The sequence below is a fragment of the Ursus arctos genome, unplaced genomic scaffold, assembly GCF_023065955.2.
Source record: "Ursus arctos isolate Adak ecotype North America unplaced genomic scaffold, UrsArc2.0 scaffold_34, whole genome shotgun sequence".
In the NCBI taxonomy this organism is placed as follows: Eukaryota; Metazoa; Chordata; class Mammalia; order Carnivora; family Ursidae; genus Ursus; species Ursus arctos.
The window spans coordinates 3,127,262-3,153,476 of NW_026623030.1; the positions used below are offsets into that span (position 1 = coordinate 3,127,262).

The 26,215-nt window shown below is 57.1% G+C and overlaps 1 protein-coding gene across 2 annotated transcripts; it reads right to left on the reverse strand.

Moving 5' to 3' along the window:
- Positions 1-69: 69 nt before the first annotated feature.
- PPIL2 (peptidylprolyl isomerase like 2) lies at positions 70-26,213 on the reverse strand. 2 transcript variants are annotated; one of them, XM_026487850.4, is made up of 20 exons: positions 26,052-26,213; positions 24,371-24,420; positions 23,477-23,522; positions 21,112-21,174; positions 20,087-20,138; positions 15,865-15,916; positions 13,509-13,600; positions 12,724-12,813; positions 11,802-11,877; positions 10,916-11,076; positions 9,677-9,752; positions 9,052-9,158; positions 8,494-8,583; positions 8,115-8,148; positions 7,463-7,580; positions 2,364-2,420; positions 1,679-1,751; positions 1,499-1,561; positions 1,271-1,410; positions 70-995 (listed from the first exon to the last, which is right to left on the reverse strand). In XM_026487850.4, the coding sequence occupies exons 1-20, from the start codon at positions 26,081-26,083 to the stop codon at positions 899-901; spliced, it is 1,569 nt and encodes a 522-aa protein (XP_026343635.1). In that variant the 5' UTR covers positions 26,084-26,213; the 3' UTR covers positions 70-898. The 2 variants fall into 2 exon arrangements, with proteins under 2 accessions (XP_026343635.1, XP_044235870.1); XM_044379935.3 differs by lacking the exons at positions 70-995; positions 1,271-1,410; positions 1,499-1,561; positions 1,679-1,751; positions 2,364-2,420 and adding an exon at positions 5,891-6,288 and having other exon boundaries at positions 26,052-26,195.
- Between the last annotated feature and the right edge of the window lie 2 nt (positions 26,214-26,215).

Genomic DNA, 26,215 nt, shown 5'->3' on the forward strand with positions numbered 1-26,215 from the left:
TGGTGTCAAGGTCAGGAGCGGCGAAGCCACGCTGGCACCGGCTACAGAATGAACAGAAAACAAAGGGCGGGCCAGCAAATGTTACAGGTTTTTTTGTGTTTTTTTTTTTTTTTTTTACATTTATAGAAAAATAACGTCAAGGGAAGGGATTTTTAAGTCTGGAAACGCTGGTGAGACTGGTCTGGAAGCCCTAGTGCTGCGGTGAAGGGTCAAGTGAGCACGAAGTCAGGCCCTGAGGGCGGAGGGCGGGGTGTGGGGCACAGCCAGGAACTGCAGGGCTGGGCCCCGGCTCCCAGCGCTCCTATTACCATCCTGAGGCAGAGCGGCAGGGGGTCCTGGGTGCAGCCCCCACCGGGCTGAGCAGGCCCGCGCGGGAACATGGCTGAGAGCCTCGAGTCCTTGCTGGGTGGCCGGGCCCCAGGGAGTCCAGGCAAGAGGCAGCAGAAGAGGTTTTAGAAACTCGTGTCAAGGCTCTGGGCGAGGGTCCTCAAGCCACTGGCGGCAGGCACTCCTCCAGGTGTGGCAGCCACAGGTGTGGAGCCCCGCCCCTGCGCCCCCTCCCCCACACCGGCCCCCCTCCAGAAGGTCCGGGCTCCACAAACCTGTTTCTAACCAGGTCCCAGGGGCCACGCTGGGGTGGGGGAGGGTAGGAAAGCCCGGGTCAAGAGATCCCGCCTTCCTCCCCGACCCCAGCCCACACTGCCACAGCCCATGCCTGGTGATCGGAGACGTGGGTTCGGGCTGGGAAGGCTCATGGACTCCGAGGGCCAGGAAAGGGGACTCGGGGCAACAAGCAAGAGCTTTAGTGAGCTGTAGTCGGAAGGACAGAGAACTCCGTGGTGTGGACACAGGACCCCGCCCTGAGTCCCTCTGAGGCTCCAGAGGGGTAGACCCGTTGCTACCATGAGCTGAAGTCCCCAAAGCCTCGGCTGGCCTTTTTCTTGGCCACAGGAGCAGCTGTGCTGGTTGACGGCTCTTCCTCTGCTGCCCGTTTCCTGGAAAGAGGAGAATCGCTCTAGCTGCTGGGTGCGGACCAGCCCCCGAGCTGGGAGCCCACGCCCTCCCGCAGCGCCGGCTGGCTGTGAGGTCACACAGTCACTATACCCTCCCCCAGCTCGAGTCCTCGAGCTCCAGCCTGCACCGTGGCCCCCACGGCACCTGCTCACCCCCAATGCCCGCCGCTCCCTCGCCACAGGCGGGTTCTCACCCGTGGGCACCGGGAGGCTCTGAGGGCACCACGCAACGGGACGAGCGCCCTCGCCGCACTCACGTGGCTGCTGGGTTGATGTACTTGCCCACCCCCTGGCGGTACGTCTGGGGGCCCTGGCTCCCCGGCTTGGGCTGCTGTGTTTTTACGGTGCTTTCTGGGGCCGCCGCCTCGAGCTGCGTCTTCTTCCGCTCCTCGGCGATCTACGGCGGAGCAGGGTGACAGCTGGCCCGCAGCCCCGCAGGCCGGGCAGGCTCCCCGCAGCCCCTGCCCGCCCCATGGCCACCTCACCTGGGCGTCGGCCTCCTCATAGGGGTCCACAAACACCGTGGTGGAGTCGATGCGGATCTCCTCCTAGCAGCGGAAGGAGGCGAGTGAGCGGGCGGCAGGAGGCAGCGGGCCCCTCCAAACCCACCTGCCCGGTGCCCAGCCCGGGCCGTCGCGCTCCCTCGGTTCGCCCGCGGCACATACCTTAGGGCGATCGGTTTTGGGATCGCTCTCCACGTTCTCCATGGCTGTCAGTGTGTCAAAGCCCCCAACAACCCTGCGGCCAAGGGACGGGGGTACCTCTGAATGTGCCCCAGGGCAGCGCACCCCCAAGAGCCAAGTCCCTGTGGCATGGCAGGAAGAGGGGAGGAGGACGGGCCTGAGAAGGTGCCACGGGGATGAGGGGCCTGGTGGGGGAAGAGGTGAGAGCAGGGCGGGTGGGCCACAGCCGCACACACTGCTTCCACGCTCTCCATAGTGCCCTTTGTGCTACAGGCTGCCGAGCCAAGGGGCGTGACGTGCCATGAGGCCACAAGCTGGAAATACCACCTGGGCCTTCACAGGACAAGAGGACAGAGAGGACATGGCCCAGGCTTGAGAATTGGAAGCACCCAGAGGACAGCCCGAGGAGGGTGAGTTTGGACAGGGCAGCCGGCCAGAGGGGGCTAGAGCGGCCCTCCCCTCAGCCAGCAGGTCTGCGGAGCCAACCATCCCCTGGCCAACAGAAAGGCCCCAAGGCCCCACTTCCGCATGGCCGTGACCTCAGCAGTGATGGTCATGCGGGCAAGTGAGCACGGAGCCAGGCAAGGGGAAAGGCAGCGAGAGGGTCCCGCTGGGCAAGGAGCCCACCCGCAGCAGCGCCCCGGCTGTCAGCAGCAGCTTCTCTTACCGCCCGAAGATGGTGTGCTTCTTGTCGAGGTACGCGCAGGAGCGGAAGGTGATGAAGCTGGGCGAGGAGGACAGGGGGTCAGGAAGAGCCCGGCAGCCTTCCCCACCCAGCCTGCTGGGCCCCCAAGACTTCTGGGCACACACTAGGCATCCCCGTCCCCTCAAAGCAGCTCCGGGAAGCTGCAGCTCACATGTGTGCGCGGCCCCCACACCCTGCCTGGTCAGGGCAGGCCGTCAGCCAAGGCCACCCAGGGGCACCGGGACCCCAGCTCCCCAGGAGAAGGCCCCGGGCACAGCTGCCCAGGAAAGGCCAAGGAAGGCTCTGCCTCCAGCCTCGGCTGCTGCCAACTTCTGGTGGGCGGACAGACGCTGCCAGAGCCCGCAGGCAGAGACTGTTGGGGGGGGTGGGTGGAGAGGGAGACTGGACACCAGAGCCCGTCCCGGTGCGACAGCAGCTGAAGCAGCAGGGACTCTGAACTGGAAGAAAGCAGACGGGCAGGAAAGGGAGCAAAGACACCAAGGAACGTGGGTAAACACCCATAAATGCTGACCTAGTAAACTGTCACATCTAATTTGGTGTAAAAATGAGTGAAATTTCAATGCCCAACGATATGAACATGTCAGCTGGCTGGGCTGGGGCGACGGCTCGGGCAAGGTCTGTCTGCGAGGGAGGGAGAGAGATGAACTGGTAACTGCAGGCTTGAAATAAATCTACTTAAAGCCAGAAGTGACACGTAACTTCCAAACTGGGAGAAAGAGGAAAGGAAGAAATGAAAAATATTTTTAAAAAACAGTAACCTGGCAGTACAAATTAAGATAAAATATGGTTACTGACTGGAAAGTTAAGTACGCACCTAAGACCATCAGGTTGAATTAACCCCAAATCTAGGTGTGTGCCATAAAGACAGCCCTAAAACTTCAGGAATCTGGAAAGCTCTGAGTAAAAGAACAGAAGGAGAGGTCTAACAAGAGATGGAGAGAAGCGTCCTGGGGTGGGGTCCCCTGAGAAGCGGTGTGGGCCGGGCAGCCCTCCTGGGACACCGTGCAATGCCGTCCACGTCCCCGACGGCTCACGGCACGCACACTCGGCGAGGGACAGAGGCTGAAGCCCATTCCACCGGGGACAGCACCCCTTTGGAGCCCCCTGGGCCTGACCAGACACGGCCGGCGGGCAAGTCCCGACTAGACGTCAACACCCACCACTGTGCAGACCTGAACTCTGCCCACCAAGAGGTCTCTCCACCGCACGTTTCTAACGCAGCTCAGGAAGCTTAAGAGGGAATGAAACAGTCCTGAAGAAAAAGAAAGCAAGAAAAGCAACGACAGGACAAACAAAGATATACCAGAAAGGAAGTCAAGTCTACGATTAGTTCTGTGACCTGCGAAGACAGGGGAGTACGTGCTGTCGGCAGTGGTGGAGAGCAAGATGGGAGCCTGAGAAAGGAGAGAAACAGAAGCCAGGGAGATGGAAACAGAAGGAAATTACATAAAATAAAACCAGAAAAGCCCTCCGTAAGCCATTAAGGAGAGCGGAAATGCAGACGTGGTGATGGACGGGAAGGGAGACGCCACCAGAAGTTTGGAAATCTTGAGATGGACCAGTTACATTCTGGCAAGAAACAGAAGCTACCCAGATGGCGCACAAAGTGGAACCCGACTAAGGAGTTAGCGTGAAGGGTCCGCACAAGCTGTCCTTGGCATGCTACTTACCACGCAGACCCCGTGTCCGCCAAGCCTCCCCAGGCTGTGCACACTGGACCTCAGGCCTGGCCAGCAGACCCGGATCAGGGGTGAGGACAGCGGCAAGTGGCCTAAAGCAGTGGCCGGCGGAGCGCCCAGTGTGGCGAGGACCAGCCCAGGTTTACTCCAGGACAAAACAGTAACAGCTAGGCTGGTCAACCCAGAGCTTCTATCCACAAATTCCAGAAGGAAAAGAAAACGGTCTGACCAGAGTAACAGATGCTAAGAGAAAAGCATCTGGAAACACAGCCTCTCCCAAAAAGTAGGCCCAGCAACAAATGATCAGATGGTAAAGCAGCATGTAACCTGGAGAGCGGGGTGCCCACGTCCTCTCCTTGCAGGCCTGACCCTGAGGGGGCTGGTGTTCAGGCTGGAAGAGCGGAACACTACCTTGTGCTGATAACCGTATCTAGGAAACCCAAGACACTCTTAATAAAAACTATTCAAATTATAAGAGAATTTAATAAAGTAGATATAAAATAGACTTTTTATTTTTTTTTAAGATTTTATTTATTTATTCGACAGAGATAGAGACAGCCAGCGAGAGAGGGAACACAAGCAGGGGGAGTGGGAGAGGAAGAAGCAGGCTCACAGCAGAAGAGCCCAATGTGGGGCTCGATCCCATAACGCCAGGATCACTCCCTGAGCCAAAGGCAGACGCTTAACCGCTGTGCCACCCAGGCGCCCCTAAAATAGACTTTTTAAAAAGACTGTATTTATTTGAGAGAGAGGGCACGCACACGCACAAGCAAGAGAGTGGCAGGCAGAGGGAGAGGGAGAAGCAGACTCCCCGCTGAGCAGGGAGCCTGATGTGGAGCTCGATCCCAGGACCCCGGATCATGACCTGAGCTGAAGGCAGGCACTGGACTGAGCCACCCAGGCACCCCCCCAAAAAAACTTTCCCTATATAAGCAACAGAATTGGCAAAGAATTCTGATTTAAAAATATCAAATTAGGGGCGCCTGGGTGGCACAGTCGTTAAGCGTCTGCCTTGGGCTCAGGGCGTGATCCCAGCGTTCTGGGATCGAGTCCCACATCAGGCTCCTTTGCTGGGAGCCTGCTTCATCCTCTCCCACTCCCCCTGCTTGTGTTCCCTCTCTTGCTGGCTGTTTCTGTCAAATTAATAAATAAAATCTTAAAAAAAAAAATCAAATTAGGGACACTTGGGTGGCTCAGGTCATGATCCTGGAGTCCTGGGATGGAGCCCCACATTCAAGCTCCCTGCTCAGCGGGGAGCCTGATTCTCCCTCTGCCCCTCCCCCTATGCTCTCTCTCTCTAATAAATAGAAAAAAAATCAAATTATACAATCCTTAAGTAGCCTTATCTGGGAAGGCAGGGAACCCAGGTGAAAACTCCAAAACCACATTAAAAGACAGAAAACATACCCTCAGGGAAAGTCAAGCCACGTTCTTAAATGGAAGATGTCCTACATCTATCCTTTCAAAATATCAATGTCCTGTCACTCCAATTAGAACACCCCTAGAGTTTGCTCTAGAGAAAATGATTTTAAAGTTTGGGGAGCCTGGCTGACTCAGTCGGTGCAGCGTGTACTCTTGATCTCGGGGTCATAAGTTCGAGCCCCACGGTGGGTGCAGACATTACTTTAAAAAAATAAAATCTTGGGGCGCCTGGGTGGCACAGCGGTTAAGCATCTGCCTTCGGCTCAGGGCGTGATCCTGGCGTTGTGGGATCGAGCCCCACGTCAGGCTCCTTCGCTGGGAGCCTGCTTCTTCCTCTCCCACTCCCCCTGCTTGTGTTCCCTCTCTCGCTGGTTGTCTCTATCTCTGTCAAATAAATAAATAAAATCTTTAAAATAAAATAAAAATAAAAATAAAATCTTTAAAAACAAAAATGATCTAAAATTTCATATTAAAGAGGAAACAACCAAATCAAGCCAAAACATGCTGTGGAAGCAGGGAAGGTGGACTCCCCTACTAGAACTTCCTACAGAGAGCCAGTATGATTGAGTAGGATTACCTCCTACAGGTAAAGGATTCGTGGAAAATCACCCAGAACAAGTCACTGAAGCTCGGAGACCCTCAGGGTACAAAAGGGAGGTGTTCCACCTGACGGGGCCCCCTCAGGAGAGGATGGCCCGGGGTCCGGGTGGCCCCAGCCGCCACACTTGACCAGAGCTCCAGCGGGCAACCTCACGTGAGAAGACGAGTCAGCGGCAGGGCTGCAACTGAACCGGGAAAAGGAGGGATTACTCTCTGACGCCGGCACAGCGGGAGGGACGCAGAACACTTGGTTCGCATCCGTGTACAGACACGGTGTGTAAAGACATGATAACAAAAATTAAAACCTTCCCACCTCAAAAAACTAAAGTCTTCCAAAACTTCTGGAGACCCCATGAACCAATGAACTAAGGGTAGAGTCCCTTAAGTACAACTAAAAACTGTACGAGAGACATACTGGAATATATTTTAAAATACCATGGGCAGTTTTTCCAACTGGAAACACCTGGAAAAAATATCCAGAATACAGATGCCTAATCTAAAAAGCTCTGAAGAAAAATACAAACCTCCTCGTAAAAAGAGAGCAAAGAGGAAAGAGTCAACAAAGAACAAGCAGAAACCAAAGAATTTTTAAAAATTGGAAATGATGAAACTCAGGTGAACTCCTACAGCTCCCAGAGAGGGAAGGACAGATAGGTCAAGAGAAACCCTGGCTGGACAGGCACCCCCATTCCACCCAGCCGGACAGTTCTGCAGGGGAATCCCATCACATGTGCAGGAAAGCCACCACCCCCAATGCCACCATCCCTGACCACCGGCCCCCACACTGCACAGACCGATCTCCCCTGCCTGCCTGCCCCATGGCGTAAGGCTCCTCCAGAAAACTGTCTTTCCGCCACCCCGAAGACGCCCCTCGGCCCCTGCCCCTGCCAGGCTGGGTCTGGCCGCTCCCCTCCCCACACTCACTCCCGCTGGGCCCTCACCCCCTGCCCTTCCCAGGACATGGGGCTGCCCAGGCCCATACTTCCAGCCTATTCTCACCCCCTCGGCTGACCCACTAGGATGAGGCTGGGTGTCCCAGGCATCAGACACACCAGCGCTGCAAGCACAATTCTCAGGCCCTCACCGGGCCGCCCTGTTTCGACAAATGCACTACATGTCCTAGGCCACCGCCCCTCCCCCGCCACCCAAGGCCAGCACCTGCCGCCTCCTGCAGCCTCCCTGGTCTCTGAGCAACCACCTACGTTTATGGCTTCGTGAGCACGCACCCCAAGGCACACACACGGGGGTGGTATGTGATCTCCTCCAGGGCGCTGCCCACTGTCTGGGTGGGACTCAGGTGGAGCCCCTTTAGGGCAAAGCAGAGAGGGAGGAGCCACCCACAGGTGCCCGCTGACTCACAACTGAGACTTGTTGGCGTTGGGCCCCGAGTTGGCCATGCTGAGGATGCCCCGACCCGTGTGCGAGAGGTTGGGCCGGAACTCGTCTTTGAAGGGCTTTCCCCAGTACGACTCCCCGCCTGCAAGAGGAAGCAAGCACGGCTGGCAGCAGCCACGACTGGGTCCCAGCTGCATGCAGCCAGCTCTGGAAATCTGCGCTAAGTCCCGAGGGGACACTGACGAGTACTTCAGAGGGCACCCCTGGCCTCGAGGGACCCTCATCACCGTCTCCCCACGGATCTCCCCCCAGCCCCCAGGCCCCTCGAAGCCCTGTGTGGGGCCGGACCCCTAGTACAAGGAGTAAAGGGTGAAAGCTGCGGGTCACGACCGCTCACACCACACCGAGTGAGTGAGCGGCCTGGGCCTCGGAGCCGACAGGCCCGGAAGGGGCTCTAGAGCAGCCAGAGGGCATCGTGTTTCTCTCCCCATCCATCTAGGCCTTGCAACCATCTCAAAGAGAGAAAAATGAGGGATGTGCCTGAGGTCACACAGCAGGCTGGTGGCCGGCCTATCAGATTCCACATACAAACTCTCGGCACGCCTCCCGCCCACCCACCCGCCATGGCCCACAGAGCAGCCAAAGCTGCCGGGGAAGCCCTCCCACCAGTGCCTACCTGTGCCTGTGCCGGTGGGGTCCCCCCCCTGGATCTGTGAGAGGAACCAAAGCCAGTCAGCAAGCTGTGCCCCATGCGCCCAAGGCCCCACTGGCCCTCCGGCTGCTGCCCACCACCGACTGAACCAACTCCCCACCGGCCAGGTGGGCTCGAGAGCAGCTGAGTTGCTGGTGAGGACAGAGCCCTCTCGGGCCGCCTCTCTGCACGAGCCCAGCATGGCCGGGCTGGGGACACCTAGGGGTCAGCCCGCATGTTCCCCACCCGAGAAGGGGCTCATGGGTACGATCACAGGAGACACCGGCAGCCCTCGCCCCGGCCACGAGTCCCGCACCCCCGCAGAGGCGCGAGTCTGCGGCCAGCACAGACTCTCGTCACTCACCACAAAGTTCCTGATGGATCTGTGGAAGATGGTGCCATCGTAATACTGCTTCTTGCAGAGCTTGATGAAGTTCTCACAGGTCTTTGGCGTCTACAAAACAGCCCAGATACTTCCGTGAGGTGAGGAGCAGCGGACGGGAGGACTGCAAGCACCACCCAGGGCCCTTCTCAGGCAGGGGTGCTGCTCAGCTGCCCGGCCGGACACAGTAAAGCAGGACCCATGAGGCTGAACGACAGGACACCTGCATCTGCCGTGACCCTGAGCGAGCGCCGCCGAGAGACACTCGAGCAAGTGGGGGGCAGGGGTGTGTGTGCGTGTGTGTGCGCGCGCGTGTAAGGAGCCTGACCCCTTCTGAGTGATGGGTGCGCACGCCCCGCCCAGAACACGGGCCCAGGAAACGCAGTGCACGGCTCACAGGGGAGGGAAGTGCGGGCACCAGGCCTTCTAGGGACCAGGTGGAACATTCGCTCGCTCTACCAGCGCGTACCAAGTGCGGGCATGGATTTAAGACCCTGGAAAGGAGCGCGGGCTCAGGGTGGGGACGGCGGCCACACGCACCATGTCGCAGTGCAGCTCCAGGTTGAGGTCGCCCTTGTTTGTGTGCAGCCGCACGTAGCCCTTCTTCTTCACAAACTGGTAGCGCAGCACGTCCTCATCGATGGCAGCTGCGAACCGAGGCCGAGCTCTGTGCTGCCCTCCGGCTGGGGCAGCACCCCCCACCCACACCAGGCTCCGGGGAGAGCCCGAGGGTCGGCCCCGGGCCACAGGGCAGGGTGGGTGTAGGGGCAGAGGGACGAGGCAGGGCTCAGTAGTTAAGGGGGGGGGGGTACTGGAAAAGCCTGGACATGGGATCAGTGGGAGGAAGGGGACAGTGGGGGCCTGGTAGGCCAAAAACACGAGAGGAAGGGGTGTGGGGCCGGTGCCATGGTGGGACATGGGCTGGAGCCCAAGGGTCTCCTGCCCCCAGCTGGGCCCCCACTGCAGTCTCCAAACCCACCGCCCCCCGATACATACACACTTTCAGAAAGGACCCGTCACTGCCCGACCACACCAGAGCTGCCACAGCACCCATGAAGGTCTGGCACAGATGGAGCGACGCTTGGGGTGGGGGATGGGGGGCGTTGGGGGGCAGGGCGCCCGCCCTCGGCCGCACTACTGGGGACGGAGGTGCACGGGCAGCTACCTGCTTCGTGCGTGGTCTCCGGAACCATGGCGGTGGAGGTGAAGGAGGCGCTGACCTTCCCGGTGGAATAGTGCGCCTGCAGAGAAAACCAGGCGGCCCATGAGCAGTGCCCCGGGAGGCTGGAAGGCCCGGACCCCACCACTTGAGGCCCGCTCAGTGCCTCTAAGAAGCTGTCCCTGGCTGCCACCCACAGAGCCCAGCGGGGACTTCCAGGGGGCCTGGCCCTCTAAGGGCTCAGGGAGTGAGGGGACCGAGCGGGGACACGTGCAACAGAGGGCCCCGCCTGGGCAGGAGGCTGAGGCCCAGCTGGCCAAGGCTCTCATGGTAACTGAGACCCTGGACAGAACTAGGAACTGGTCACTGCTGGGTTCACAGTACGAGGGACTCTAGTTCCTTTTCAAAGGTTTCAATCTTCTACAGTAAACACATTGCTTTTTTAGTCAGGAAATAATAAGCCCCAATATGTTGTATTTTTGTCCGAGACAGAGGAGGAAAAAAAGGTGATTTCTCCCCATCAGAAGGAAATACACCAAAACGCTAAGCACTGTTGTTTTAGAGGAGTGGGGCTGTGAACACCAACCTTCTTTCTTTTCTCTCGCAAGTTTCCCTGGATAATTCTCTGAGGAAGCCTCAGAGCCCCTCTATCCCCCATCCCCCATAGCCCTGCCTCAACAGGAGAAGGAGCCGCTCTGGGGCCTGACAGGTCGGGGCACAAATCCTGGCACCATCACTGCCAACTGGGGGCCTCGGGGCCGACGAGAAGCAAACGTGATACCCAAGCAGAGGGCACCACCTGTCCCCTCCCCTCAGCGCTACGGTACCCTGAAACACCCCTGTCATCTCTCCCTGGGTTTCCTCTGGGCACCAACTGACCAGCTCTGCAGGGTAGTCCCAGGGGCTGTCTCTTCCCTGCTGTCCTGAGGATGCAGTGTCACGTGGTACCCAGGCAGAGGTCCACCCAGCATATCAACTCCGGGCTGCCCAGTTCGGGCCAGGGTGAGATACAGACCCTGTGTGGCCCCCAGCACACGCATCTGCCACCCTCAGCCTCCTGAGGCCCAGCCTCAGTGCAGCCCGCCTCTGGGCCCCCAAGGGGCAGCTGGGCTGTGAGGGGTCCCGGCCACCTCCCTCCAAACATATCCCAGGGCCCCCACGAGCTCCTTCCCCCAGGACCCCTCTGAGGGGCCGAGATGGGCAGGCTGGCCGCACTGGAAGCTGTGTGGCCCTCTGCCTACTCACAGCATTCAGCTTGTCCACTTTCTTCTTCTCGGGGACCTTCATGGTGGCCGCCAGGACCTCATCCCCTTTGAACTCCTTGTAGAGCTCTTGCAGTGTCTCGCGGGTCTCGGCATTTGTATTTTTCAAATAATAAGATGGGTCCTGTTTGGCCTTTTCTTCATCTACAAAACAGCACGGTGGCCCTGCTCAGCCGATCACCCAGCAGTGTCCCCAGACAGGCATGATGGGGACAGGAGGCCAGAGCCAGTTGCAACAGCGGAAGCCCAGAGGAGGATGCAGGCCACGTAACCCGAGCCTCCACACGGTGACACTTTCCTGGTGGCTACGATGCAGGGGAGAGGGTGCGGGGAAGAGCTCGAGGCAAGAGCCCACAAGGGTGGCAAGTCAGTCTGCTGCAGCTTCTGCTGTGGTCAGCTCTGGACTCTGTCCCCAGCTGCCCCCTGGCCCCAGTCACCGGCCCCCCCACCCCAGGACCTGCCTCCACGCCAGAGGGACCCAGCAGCCTGCACTCATCACCTGTCCCTGCAGTGGGAACAGAGACAACTTCTAAGGAGCCAGGGGAGGACCTGGGAGAGGACGCGGCCCCAAGGGGCCCTGGGGTGGAGCCCTGAGTGGGGCAGAGGCGGGGGCCAGGCCTCCACCATAGGTGGCTGTGCCCACCAAGCATATGGGCCCCGGCTGGGACTCCCCACATCAGGTCCCCTGTGGGCGGGTGTGGGCAAGTGCGGTCCTGCCAACCTCCACACAGAAGCGAAGCATCAGCCAGTCTGGGCTTGAGCAAGACTCCTGGAAGCTCCAGCCCCCAGCAAGGTGAGGGCTTTCCCCAGAAAGCACTACATATTTCACCCAAACCCCTGGCACCCAGGCCAGCTGTGGTTGTACCTACCAGGATCTGTTATTTTTATGTTATTCTTCACATGAAAAAAATTGGAGACATTGAATTTGTCCAAATTGGTGGGGTCCTGCAGCAAAAACAACACGTGGGGCAGAGTGAGCCGGGCAGCAGAGGACGGGCGGGTGGCCTGAGAGTCCCAGGCCTGGAAGGCATGAGGCCAGGGGCAGCACAGAGATCTGAGGTGTCGAGCAGGGAATGGAGGGCACCAGGGGTCAGGAGCGGGCTCTGCCCGGGCAAGGCCACAAGCAGGGGTAGGGTGGGGACAGTGGCACACCAAACTATGTCCCCTTCTCCCCGTCACACGGCTGATGAGCACGGATGGATGTTCATCTGGGGGTGCGGTCAGACACGGGGCAGCTACCTTAGGCCTCCCACACCCCCCCACACGCTCCCTTCAGCGTGGCTGCCAGACACGGAGCCCACAGCGCCTCGAGCCCTGGCGACGGCGAGGCCCCCTGTGGGCGGGAGCGCGCGCAGACCTCTGATGAGGATGGAACAAGCCAAGGACAGGAACAGCCCACAAAGGCCACCCCCCGAGTTTCTAAGTCCAGGTCTTTCAGGAACCCACTCAGGGCTGACATCTAGAGGCACGTTCTATGTTCAACGCTGGGGTAGGACACACACTAGCCTGTCCTCTCCCACCTGGATACGGAGATGGCTTTGGGGGCAGAGATGAGCGGCCCTGACACAGCAAGGACAGGCATCGGAAGGAGATGCGAGAGCCAGACGGAAGCGGCCGTGTGAAGACCCGGGCTGACAGAGAACAGGGGCGCTGGAGCTGGGGGTGCTGCCAGGAGCTGGGGGCAGCTGGGAAACCGCAACCAGGCAGGCCCCTGAGCCTAGGCGGGGAGGCGGGGTTGGCAGAGGGCACCAGGGTCCTTCCTGGGCACAGCAGAGGCAAGGGGACACCCACCTGGAGAGTGATGATGTCCTGCCGAGAGAAGGGCTCGTCCGTCAGCAGGTCTCGGAAGTTCTTGGCCTTGATATTTAGCTGCTCCACTGCCTGCAGCCAGGAGGGAGCCCACGGTTATCGTGCCCGCCCCGACCACGTACCCTCCAGGGGCTCACGGCAGCGGCCCCGCCATGGAGCGCAGAGCCTGCTGAGTTCCAGATATTCGAATCAGCCATCTCAGCAAAGCTCACCGAAGGACACTCCCGTGACACACATCTGACATCAGCAAACGGGCTCAACAAGGCCGGCCATGCAGTTCTACCAAGCCCCTCCCACCAAATCTGTGCATTCTTTGGGCAAAAGTGACCCCTGGGTCCCCTAGGGCAGCGCTGGCCATCCAGACCCTGCCAACGGCCAGGGACAGGTGGGAAAACAGCTCAGAGAGGGCTTCCCTGCAATATGGCACCAACGCGACTGCTGCTGTGCCCTCTGCCAGCCCACCTGGGGACTCCAGCACAAGGTGGGGGCGGGGGGACACGACTCGGCGCTCCCCTCGGCCCTGGGCCTGTCCTCAGAGCACAGGTTCCCTCCCAGGGCCTGATCAATGAAGACCAAAACTGTGGGGCGGACCCATGGGGTACAAAACCACCCCCCAGGTCTCAGGTCCGGAGGCCGCAGGAAGGGCACACCTCTTCTTGACTGCGCCGGTGGCTCTCAGAACGTAGCCCTGCCAGCCCAGGGCTGCCCTGAGCCACACAGCTGAAGAGCCGAAAAGCCTACACGTGCCACCGTTCCTGAGAACCCACCTCATGGGTGTAGACGTTGCCAGTGGTCCTGACAGCTACAATGTGGGTGTTGTTGGTGAACACGGTGAACAGCACCGGGCAGTGGTACTTTCCTAGAAAGAAGGCACATGCAAAACCAGTCAGAGAAAGGGCCAAGGGCCAAGGGCAAGAGAGGAGGCAGAACCCTGTCAGCAGGCTCACAACGGAGACCCAGAGGGACAATGAGCTGCTCAAGCCCCCTGCTCCAATCCCAGTGGGAAACTCCTAGTGGTCCTGCAAAACCCAAGCCCTACATGGCCTTCCCTGGAGGAGTCTGCGCCATCAGCCCCCAGCCTGCTGCTAGTAGCCACCACCCTGGCCTCCTCCTCCTCCATCTCAGACCCTGCCCCATTCCCGAACCTCCTGTACCGTGGCCTGTGTTACTGCAACAAGCTCCCACTGCCCGCCCTGCCCCGCCCCTGCCCCACCGACTCTGCACCAGGCAGCCAGGAAGCACGTTCAAGTAAGTCCCAACAAATACACTGTGGAAAAAGGTGGGGGGAGGGTATTTACAGATTAAGAGACTTAGGAGATGGCAACCACACGGATTTGTGTGGACTTCCTTCTTTTTTTTTTTAAGATTTTATTTATTTATTTGACAGAGAGAGACAGCCAGCGAGAGAGGGAACACAGCAGGGGGAGTGGGAGAGGAAGAAGCAGGCTCCCAGAGGAGGAGCCTGATGTGGGGCTCGATCCCAGAACGCCGGGATCACGCCCTGAGCCGAAGGCAGACGCTTAACGACTGCGCCACCCAGGCGCCCCTCAAGCATCCAACTCTTGATCTCAGCTCAGGTCTTGATCTCAGGGTTGTGAGTGTCAGCCCCGCACTGGGCTCCATGCTGGGTGTGGAGCCTTCTTTAAAAAAAAAAAAGAAAAAAAAAAAAGGTGCTTGCAGGTCAAAAATGTTAAAAAGAAAACAAACAAACAAAAAAAACAGGTGAACGCTCAGATCTCGTCTCTCCTCTCCGGCTGGCACCTGAGAGTTCTGTGGCTGCCCGTGCCCTACACGACTGCTCTGCACTGTCCCCAACCCGGACCCCTCTGACCACAGACCCCTGCTTCCACGCCTCACACTGTGCCAGCAATACAGGCTTCCTCAGGGCCTTTGCACTGGCTGTGCCCTCTGCCTGGAACGCTTTCCCCCACATCCCTCACGCCTTGTCTCTCATTGGATTCCCACGCAAACCCCACCAGCGTGTCTTGCTATGACTCCCTCTCCTCCCTGCTCCTTATCTTCGGTTGCTGGCAGAAGCAGCATCTGACACACTATGGTGAACTGTTTTCCAGCTTCCTCCCTCACCATAACGTAAGCTGCTTTTATTCCAGGAGGGATGTGGTCTGTTTTGCTCTCTGCACATAGCAGGCACTCAGTAAATACGTGCTGAATGAGAGACACGCTGTGGGCCTTGGAGTCAGCCGATCTCAGAGCGGAAGGTCTACAGTGCTTGGCTACCAGCACGGAGCTCCCTGACCTCCAGAGACCATCCACAAAGCACCGTGCTTCTGCTCTGTCGAGGCCACTCCCTCTTTTACGGTGAGCCGCCACCTACTGTGGGCCAGGCTCTGGGGGAGACAGGCGTGTCAGACCCCAGCATCTTCCCAGGACGCACACACCCAACGAGCGCAGATAACCTCAACCGTGGCATCTGCACGGGCCGAGAGAACTGGGCCAGGCCCACAAAGAGTCAAGAGCAAGGTCGGTGCCCGCGGCGGTCACTCAGCTTTGGTATATTTGACAACAACAGTGGACAATGTGGAGGACTAGAAAGCAGGACCCCTGGGCTGGGGTGGGGCTTCACAACCAGTGGCAAACCCATCACCCCCCACGCCCACCAGCCCTGGGCCTCCGTCTGAGCAGTGAGCAGACCAGGGTCGCAGCTAGACAGGGTCCATGCCCACGGGCCCAACTGTACACACAGAGGCCATCAGCAACCCTCTCGGCCCCGCTGCCCTTGTGGGAAGAAGTGCCCAAAACTCAACATTTCACCCCCCACCCCACCCCCAGCTTTAAACTACCTGGACCTTTAAGGAAAAATTATGTTACATCTTTTTTTTTTTTTAACTGGGGTAAAGTACAAATAACCTCTGCCACTTCAACCATTTTATCTTATTATTTTAAGTAGTCTTTACTGCCAATGTGGGGCTTGAACTCACATCCCCGAGATCAAGAGTTGCGGGCTCCACTGACTGAGTCAGCCAAGCCGCCCCTTGTATTTGAAAAATTGAGTGTCCGGCTTGATCAGAAAGGAATGATGGATTCTGCAGAGTACTTGATGAGAGGCGGGGCGTTGGGGTCTGTGGCACAGTCTTTGAAATGGCCATAAAAGGGACCACTCACCTTCCTTATTCTTTGCAAAGTTCAGCTTGATCAGGGACCTCCCATCCAGTTTCTGGAAGAAGAATTATTAAAATTAGTCGTAACGAATAAATGGCTGATGTGAAGAAATGCAGAGCCTATGAGGCTGGGTGAAGCAGAGAGATGGGCAAAGTCTCTGACCACGCAAGCCTTCACAGCTGCAGGCGAGGAGTAAAGCCGCAGGGGCCACCCTGAGGGCCCCGGGACCCAGAAGTGACGTGGATAAGGAGGGCTGCCCCACGGAACCCCCAGCCTCTGAGCGGCGCACTCACAGGGGCGACCCCTGCCTAGACGCCGAGGGTGGAGGTGTGTTTTATACTTCTCAAGTGCTGACACGTTTTTATGGTGAGCCCTGATGCACTGACTACTTCTGAAGTTAAAAATGAATGTATTTCTTCATCTAAGTGGTGGGTACACAGGCATGCCCCTACTGTTCTGCTGTAGGACTACTTAAGAAAGAACATTACAAAGTGGGGGGAGGGGAAGGAATCGGTACCCCCGCATGCTGAGTGAGTGTGATGGGATCCTCTATTTTTCAAAGTTCTGCACTGTCTACAGTTTACGCCTCTACTGTGGGAAACTTTACGATAAAACACAGCCCAGGCAGCCAGAGGAAAAAAGCTGCCCCGGAGTGGGGGGCCTGGATTGGAGCAAGTGAAGGGGACTGTGGAGGGACCCCAGAAGGGGGAGGCAAAGCTGTGTGCCCGGGAGCACCTGACTGAGGGCCCACGTCCCAGCGGCCCGTGGCCACTCTGGTGCGGGCCCGGCCCAGCCCTGCCTACACGAGGCACAGAGGAGACGCCGGATGGGCACCCTGGGGCCAGGCCCCTGGGTCCTCGCCCTCCTGCAGCGGCCAGCCCCCACCTGCTCCTCCACGGCTGGTTTCATTCCTTCCGTTGTCACTCAACTGCCCCCCACCATCCCGCCACCGGTGCAGGTGGGCATTCGACTCCAGGACAGACAACAGGGTCCTCGCTCCAAGGCTGCTCCCATCAGACAGCCCTCCTCCTTCGGGCCCAGGCAGCCCGGGAACATGACCCTGCACACAACACGCTCCTCCTGGGTCCCCGAGAAGGCACATGGGCCAAGCCTGCCCTTGGTGAACTGCCCCTGTTAGCTGCCATGTTGGGCCCGCTAACCGGGCCCAGAGGCCGAGCCGAGCATCTACATGTTTTGGGGCTCTGAAGCGCACCCGTGAAGCAAAACGTCCAAAGTAACGAAAAGCGCCCCGGAGGCCACTGAACGACAATATCCACGGGGAAGGAGACGGAGGCCATGAGGACAAGCACGGACAGGAAGACACGAGGGGCCCCGGGGCAGAGTGGGGCCGGAAAGCCACCACTGGGAGCGCAGGGTGCAGACCCTCCGGCCTAGAGGAGCCCTGAGACCGGCTGCTCCCCTGAGGCGGACGCAGCATTCATGTCAGGGAAGGCAATGAACCCCGACCACAGCCAATCACGGGGCACAGGCAGGGAGCACGGACCCCACGGCAAGGCCCTGGAAGCCCACGGTGGCTCCCAGCAGAAGGCCTCACAGGAAAACACTGCCAGTCACGCTTTCGAATGACAAACCATGAGGAGGGACGCAGCAGACGCCTGAAGGAGAGCTCTCTCTAAGGGAGGCCGGGCTGCGAGCACCACCTCAACCGTCTGAGAACAAGCCCAACGGCCCTGGGCGGCCGGGCCCAGGACACCCCCCCCCCCGGTCTAGCCCCCTTTCTTCCAAGGGCGGGGAAGGACCACTGGGGAGCCACCCACCGTACCGAGGGGCCCACAGCACCCTACACTCTGTCACAAGGGCCAGGGAGCCCGGACAGCACAGAAGGGCCTCTGGGAAACAGGTAACAAGACCTCGGCGAAGTGAAGAACCAGTGACACTTCACCTGTCCTAGGCTGGTGACCAGGACGCCGTTCACGCTGCTCGCCCCCTCACTACCTCCCCTCGAGCGCACAGCGCCCAGGCCCTCCTGGGCCTCCCTGACGGCGGCCGCCACGCTGCACGGCCTCCCGGGTCTCCGTCCCAGAACTGACCAGGCCTCATCCAGCCTGCTGTCCTCCGCGGCAGGGCAGGGCCTCATCCCAGCAGACAGGGCTCTCAGCTCCACGGCGCCAGAACCGGCCCGCCTCGCCCGGCACGCTAGCCCTCCTCACGCAGGCCGCATTTCATCAGGTTAACCTCTCCGCCTCAAACACCTCCTCCGGCCACCCTGAAGTCGACCGTCCTCCAAGGTCGCACAGAAGTCCCCACCCTCCCTGCTGGCTCTCCTCACCCCACCTCCACCCTACTGCCTGCCCCTACTCCGCGCACCCGAATCCCTCCTGCCGCTAACCTCTGCTTCTGAGGCGTCCGCCTTCCTGCTGAGCCCCCCTGGCCTGGAACGCCGAGCACAGGCTGGATCACGTGCTTCCACCGGTCTGTCCCTGGCATCCCTGACACAGGACACGCTAACTGATCAATCCGCCCGAGATGGGGCTGCACTAGAAGGCTCCTACTGAGCTCTCCCCGGCCCCGGGAAAAACACAGAACCTGATGTGATGGCCCCACGAGGCCCCCAGGTCCATCTGTAACAGCAGTCGTGGGTCCAGCCTCTCTGGGCCACCTCCTCAGCCCCCATCCCGGTCCGAGCTCGCACAGCACCTCTCACGCAGACGGCGCACAGCCCCCTGGCTGCTTTCCCACCTTCCACCCTTGCCTCCCTACGGTCCCGTTTCCCCACCGCAGCCAAACCGAGCCTCTGAAACACAGGCCAGGGGCACCTGGGTGGCTCAGTCGGTCAGGCGTCTGCCTTCAGCTCGGGTCATGATCCCAGAGTCCTGGGATCAAGCCCCGTGTCGGACTCTGCTCGGCAGGGAGTCTGCTTCTCCCTCTGCCTCTGCCTGCTGCTCTGCCTGCTTGTGCTCTCTCTCTGTCAAATAAAATCTTTAAAACAAAACAAAAACACAGGCCAGATCACGACACGCTTCTGCCTGAAACCCTGCCCAGCCTCCAGCACCCCCAGAACAAACCCGAGCTCCCCCCAGGGCCTTCAAGGCCCCCCGTGACGTGGCCTCTATCTGCCACCATCGCCCCCCATCCTCGGGTCTCAGCTTCAACGGCGCTGCCACACAGACGTTCCCCAAGGCCCCCAGCCCCGTCGGTGAACGCCTCTACCTCCCACAGCTGACAGCTCGCAGGCGCTGCACGCAGCACAGGCCCACACCTCGCCAAGCAAGTGGATGCCACCGAGGAAGTGAAGAAACGGGCCCGCGCTGCAGTGTGAGGGAACGAGAGGGCTCCGAGAAGTAAAGGGACCACCGGAACGTGGGAACTGTAGCAGCCCCACGAGTTTATGATGGAGGCACGCAGCGGGGGGCAGAAAAGGCGACTACACTGGAACTTGGCTCTGGGGCTCTCTTCCCGAGTGGCACAGAATTCCTGACACTGGGCCTGTATGCGTGACACAGAAACAGCTGCTTAACCTCACTCAGGATAAAAATACAAATTAAGGGGCGCCTGGCTGGCTCAATCAGTGGAGCATGCAACTCTGATCTCAGGGTTGTGGGTTCGAGGCCCGCACTGGGTGTGAGATTACTTAAAAATAAAATCTTGAAAAAAAAAAAATTAAAAAACGCTTTCAGGCTGAGGCAAGGAAAATTTCTAAAAACTTGATGATACTCATGGTCGTTGAGCGTATGGGGAAACAGGCATTTGCAACTTCCCTGGAGGACAATTTGCCAGTAGCTTCCAAAACTGAAACCGCACCCACCCTGTCACCCAGCAGTCCTGGGAGGACACTCATATGTGTGTCTGGAGAAACGTGCACAAGGGCAGTCCCTGTCCACTGTGACAGCGGGTAACTTCAAACATGCTGCAGCAGCCCCACAGGAAGACGCATGTAGCCACCACAGAACGTGGCAGGGCCCTACGCACTGATGTTCAGATCTCCGACACGCTGTGGGGTGCACAAGCAAGGTACAGAGGGGTTCGCACGTGTGACTGCATCCACGGGCCAAGGAAAGAAGATGTACGTCTGTACATGCGTGTACGTGTAGGGAACATTTCCAGAAAGGAACAGTGTGGGGAAGGGAGGGGAGGACAGTCCCACTCACGGTGCCCCGTGAACAGTCTTCTACCGCGCTCACGTGTACCAAAAACACAGAACAAAAGGACAGATGAGAGGACAGCATTCACTCGGCATCTCTTAAACTCCTGCCCAGCCGCTTACCTCTCCATTGCTGGGGTTGGTCCCATACTTCTTAAGCCAAGGGACAATGTTACTGAAGGGGAGAGAAGAGAGAATGTCACCCAGGCAGTCAGGCGCAGCCCGGTGACGAGGCCACCGTCCAGGAGGGTCGCGTCCAGGTGAGACCTACGAATGGGCTTCGCTCCGCTTCACTTCCGCGAGCAGCTTGCCTTGACCAAGGAAGTGAGGAGTGTTTCTGGATACGTGGGTCTCAACGTACGTCCAGTGTTTTTATTGCGGTTATGGATAAACAACACAAGCCAGCGAACAAAGACATATGCAAATACTGATACGTCTATATAATGAGATACTGGGCCAGCATCAAAAATCAGGCTTCCAGAGAATTCTGATGACACAACTGAGTGAAAAATGGATTCAGAACTATCTTCGCAGTATGACCTCAACCACGTGCCAGAAATAAACTCACAGAAAAAGAGGAGAATAAATGTTGACAGTGGTTATCCTGGATAGTGTGATTTTGTAAATTTTTCCTTTTACCTTGAAGTATTTTCCACATTTTCCAAAAAGAGACTGAAACATGAAAAAATTACAGAAGCTCGTTTATGTTGGAACATAAAACTGAGCAGCACGCTAAAAACACAGCACTGGGAAAGTATGTACCTAAATTATGGCTCTGCTTTCATCAAGTGAAAAGTGCTCAAGTTCATTAACATTCCAAAACAGGTATAGGTAGACCAACTAGAACCCTAGACACCCCCATGTGTGGAAAGAGGTCAATGCCACCCGAGGCAGGGACAGTAGTGCCTGCTAGCAAGGCTGCCTGCCCAGGGGTCACAGCAACACTGCGGCATCATCCCGAGGCTCTGGAAGTCCCTCCTGTGTCCCCAAGGGGCCACCCAGGGCCCCCGAGGCTACCAAGACCCCAGCGTGGCCCGGCTTGGCACGCCTGAAGCCACAAACCCTCCAGCTGGTCCCATACCCCCTTCCTGAGTGGGTATCAACAGTCTCACCCCTTTTGTTAGCTCAAAAGTCGAGGGAAAACTCACAGCAAGTCAAAGACGACGCCTTCAGGGGTGCAGACTGGGTAGACGAATGGCTGTAGAGAAAGACTGAGAAAGGACAGAGTCACTGTGGGTCACCCAGTGGCTCCCGTGACTTCTCCCTTCATTCCTCCCTTCTTCCCTCCAACAATTCTGGGGCCCCTCTGCCTAGCCAGGGCTGGGTGCCGGTACAGAGGTGACCCCCACATCCCTGCCCCTCAGAAGCTCCCTGCACAAACCAATAAATACAAGGCAAGGGTCCCAGGAGGTGCTATCTGCCGTGTCACGTGACACATGTCATCACGTTCAAGCCCAAAAGAGGTTCCTGGAGGTAGCCTTTGGGGCGGCAGGATTGGGATTCACTCCCTAAAACCTCACATAGCAGGTAGGCCACACTCTTCTACTGAGAGCTGCCCTCTCTCATCCCAACAGATCCTGGTCTGGGGGTGCCCCGCCTGCTCCTGCTTAGTGTGTGCACACAATTCCCCCCACATTTCCAAGGGGTAGGCACGTGACTCAGGTAAGTGCCCTAGGAGCCCTGGGTAAGTTCTAATACATGGATATGGGGGTAGACTGGTCTGCAGAGACCCAGACTGTCACAAGCCATTTACCACCTCATGGGGAGCCTGCTTAGGAAAAGCAGACCCCAGGGGCACCTGGGGGACTCAGTCGGTTAAGCAGCTGCCTTCAGCTCAGGTCATGATCTCAGGGTCTTGGAATCCAGTCCCGCATCGGGCTCCCTGCTCCATGGGGAGCCTGCTTCTCCCTCTCCCTCTGCTACTTCCCCTGCTTGTGCTCTCTGGCTCTCTCTCTGTCAAATAAATTAATAAAATCTTAAAAAAAAAAAAAAAAAGGAAAAGCAGAACCCACAGATGAAGGGAGACTGTACCTGGTGAACTTCCTTGAGTCAATACCCTTTTTTCTTGCACCGGGTTTCCATCACTAGCCATCAAGAGCCCTGGCTGACCTGGCTTGTTTGTAAATCGGTCATCTCTAAGTTTGGGCAGCACAGGTCAATCCCCCAGACCTGGACAGCCTGGCAGTGACGGGGTCACCTCCCCAGATGCTGCTCCAGAAAGCCCTCAAGGGGCAACCTCACCCCTCCCTCTCTGGCCCAACCTACTACTCTAACCCAGGGGTGACCCTGCTGCTGCTGGGGACTGATGAAAACACGACCCAATAACAAAGCGAGCTCCAAATAGCGAGACACCGTACATGCATCTTCTCCCAAACGGGCCTTGAAGGGCATGTTCTCAAAGCACATTTTTACCCAGAACCCAAGGTAGTTAAAAAGCGGATGAAACACAGTTTGGAGACCTCTTGGAGGAACTGGGAACCAAGGATGAAAGTATTTCCATAAAATCCATTCACAGGCACTCTGAAGGAGACCACATTCCCACGAGGCTGATGACAAAACTGGGCGGGGAGAAATCCAGCCAATGATGCCTGGGTCCCACTTGCTGACCCTCCCTGAGCAAGTGCCAGGAGCAGAGAAAAGCCTTCCTTCAGCGCTACACGGGAGCCTCCTGCGGCAGACCGAGTGGCTGCATCCCTGGCCCTTCCTACACCCTTACCTGCCTGTGGTGTCTGGCTGAGAGCACTAGGAGAGCTCTGTCAGTTCTCAAGGCTCATCGTGACCTACGGAATCAGAACCCAATGGGGGACACACACACACACACACAAACACACAATGCATGTGTCCGGAGCAGGGACGATCTCAGCTCGAGCTGGGGGAAACTCAGGCCCAAATGGACCATCCCCAAACCCCCAATGTCTTGGGGTTCATTACTGCGAGCCCCACTTCTCCAACAGACCCACGTTCTGTTCAAACACACACCAACCATGGTGGGAAGAAGCATCTGAGTGGCTCTACAGCTGGGTCTCTCCCCATCCCCACCAGTAACCTGTGTTCCCAGGGAAGGGGAATGGGGTTCACGGTATCACGACGATCACTGATGCTGCTACTACTTAGACTCTGGACTAAAAGTAAAGCATGAAAGACATGGGCCTGGAGTCAGACCACCGGGTTCAAGCCTCAAAGGCATCACTTCCTGGATGTGACACCTGGGCGAGGGACTTCCCACTTTTAAACGGTGATCCTCTCAAGTATAAAATAGGCTAACCAACAGTCTACTTACCTTGGAAGGTAAGAAAGAGGCTAAAAGAAACAGTGCATAAACATACAGACACAGAAGGAGCAGAAAGTATTAGTTCTTATCACTGTTAGGTCACCTTCTCTCAGTTCAAGGAAGATCTAGGTGAGGGAACACAGACAGAACCCCCATCTGCATCCCCAAGGATCAGATTCACCGTCAAATAAGGAGCATCAGAACACAACTAGGAGGGACAGATTAACACTCGAAACTCTTACCTGCAGTGATCGAAAGGTAAACGACGAAAATTTGCTTGTGGGATATCTGTTTAAGATGAAAAGAAAGGTTCTTCTGTAAGTAACCTCATGTATGTGTTCCTACCACCAACTCAATTCCATGCCAAGGCAAAAGTTCACGTACACTACCTAGTGCAAAAACTAGTGTGGGTTAAAAACGTTTCAATAGGTATAACACATGGGGTACGTCAAGAACAAACTTAGAGGGAAAAGTCCATACTTGCTTAAGCCACTGCGGTTGGGTTTCTCCCACAACCCTAACACCCTTGCTGTGGGGCCTGGCTTGGCTTTCCAAAACAGCTGTGCTGGTGTTATCCCCATCAGCAATTAATGAGAATGTGCTCTTTCTACTGCAGCCTTGATGGCTCTGGGTATTATCGTTCTTTTTATTTTTTATTAACCTGACAGAAAAAAAGAATGTTATCTTAATCTATGTCAAAAAATATCACCACTGGGACGCCTGGGTGGCTCAGTCGGTTAAGCGTCTGACTCTTGATATTGGCTCAGGTCATGGTCTCAGGGTCGTGAGATCGAGCCCTGCATCCACTCTGTGCTCAGCGTGGAGCCTCCTTAAGACTCTCTCTTGCCCTCTGCCCCTCCCCCGACCTGTACTCACTCTCACGCGTGCTCTCACGAAACGTATATACATGTATGTATGGCCATCAAGATTAAACATTTTCTCATGTGTTTAGTGTATTTTCTCTTTTGCGAATTATCCGTGTTCTCAACCCACCTGTCTGCTACACTTTGTGTTCTCGTTCATTGTTAACTTTTATAGTCTTATTGTGTAGTGAAGACGTCATTCCTTAATTACAACCCCCCCCCACACACACACACACATCCACACCAAAGGAACAGAAGGATTTCACGCCGTACCTGGTTTCTTGCCGCCATAGAAGTGAGTGTATTCGGCACAGGTAATGTACCTGGAGAAGAGGAAGAGACTCTTACTACCACCCCGCTTTATAAAGAGGACAGTCTCTGGAAGTAACTGGTGACTGAATTGTTTCACTCATTCAGCAAATGCTTATTAAACACCTACTATACAGACACACAGTGGTAAATACAACAAAACACAGGGATACACAAACTAATAAGCAAATACAAACAGGCCTGCTTTCCTCTGAAGGAAATGAACAAAATTTAACAGAAGACTTGATGATGCAAAGGAGCTAGCCATGTGGAGATCTGGGGAAGAACTTTCCAGGCAGAGAGACCAAGCAGGCTTATCACATATAAAAGCCCTGAGACAGGAAAAGCTGTTGAGTTTTTAGAAAAGGGTGAAGCCGTTGAAGAGTGTGCACAGGGGCATGTGGCAGCAGATGAAGAAGGGCGGTGGTCGGATCACATGGGGCCCCGCAAGCGGGTAAGAGCTGTGGACTGGCGTTAAGCAGGATGGAAAGCTGCTGGAGGATTTTGAGTAGGGCCCTGGCATGATCTAACATAACTCCTCAAAGCGTCCCTCTGGTGCCTGTGTAGAGAGGGACAAGCAAGAGAGGCAGCAGAAAACCAATCAGGAGGCAACTACAAAGGTTCAAGGAGGAGCTGCCATAAACTCCACCTACGGGAGGGCTGGTGGACTAGTGAGAAGTGGTTCCTGGAAGAGCCACAAGGATTTACCAAAGAACAGAGGGTTGGAGAGAGCCACAGGAAAGATGCACCAAGGCTAACTCCCAGACTTCTGACCTAAGAAACTGAATGGCGGTGTGACCACTGAGAGAGGGGAGCATATTAAATTTGAGATGTCCATCAGACCTCCAACTGGAGATGTTGAGTAAGCAGCTGACTAATGTAACGGGGGAGATCACGAGGAAGAACATAAAGGGAGAAAAACCGTGGAGGACATGGGTGTTTGAAGTCTGGGAGAGAGGGAGAAGGATCCAGCAAAGGAGACTGAGAATAGACAGGCCACTGAGGCAGACATAAAACCAAGAGCGTATGGTGTCCCACATACCAAAGAAGGGCTTCAGAAGGAGCGAGGTGGTCAACTGTGTCATATGCTGTTGAGAAGCCCAACAAAATGAGAATTGTGAACTGACTACTAGACTTAGCAACAGAGAAGTTACTGGGATCCTGACAAGAGTAGTGCTGGGGAGTAAAGCCTGCCTGGAGTGGTTTCAAAAAACATGAGAACACAGCAAGCAGACGCAAGTCTTTCACGTCTTGTTAGAAGAAACAACAAACCACAGTGGCAGCTGGAGGGAAGCACGGCGCAAGACCAGTTTGTTTTAAACTGCGAGACTCCGGAGCATGAGTGTAGGCCGACGAACCAGCAGGCACGGAGACTAGAGGAGCAAGAGAGGAAGGGGCTGATTCAAGAGCAGAGCCGAGGCGGTGGGCGGGCCACGCTCAGATGAGGGCACCTACGGTGTGTTAGAACCGGGAGCCCGGGAGACTTCGGAGCAGGGGGCTGTAATTCTCCACCTGAGGAGGGGGCAGAGGCTTCCACTTTGAGAGTGGCTCTGGGAACCAGCTCTGAGAGAGGGAAGGGGGGCAGCGCGGAGCGAGGGACAGGCGGGCACTGAGGCCGAGCGGGGCTCCGCTCGGTTCAACTTACATCTTGTCCTTCTGATGCTGCCGCTTCCCCATGGCTGCGGCGGCGGCAGCGGTGCTGGCGGTGCCAGAACCAGAGAGCGCGGAGAAACGACGGCAAACAATCCAGATTTCCACTTCCCGGCCCAGCTTCCTAATTACTTCCGGGTCCCGCGGACCCGCCCCGGA

Coding starts and splice junctions, on each gene's coding strand:
- PPIL2 (XM_026487850.4), bottom strand. CDS start 26,083: ATGGGGAAGCGGCAGCATCAGAAGGACAAGAT. Junction 11,878..12,723: donor AGGACATCATCACTCTCCAG/GTGGGTGTCCCC, acceptor TTTTTGCTGCAG/GACCCCACCAATTTGGACAA. Junction 996..1,270: donor TACATCAACCCAGCAGCCAC/GTGAGTGCGGCG, acceptor TCCTCTTTCCAG/GAAACGGGCAGCAGAGGAAG.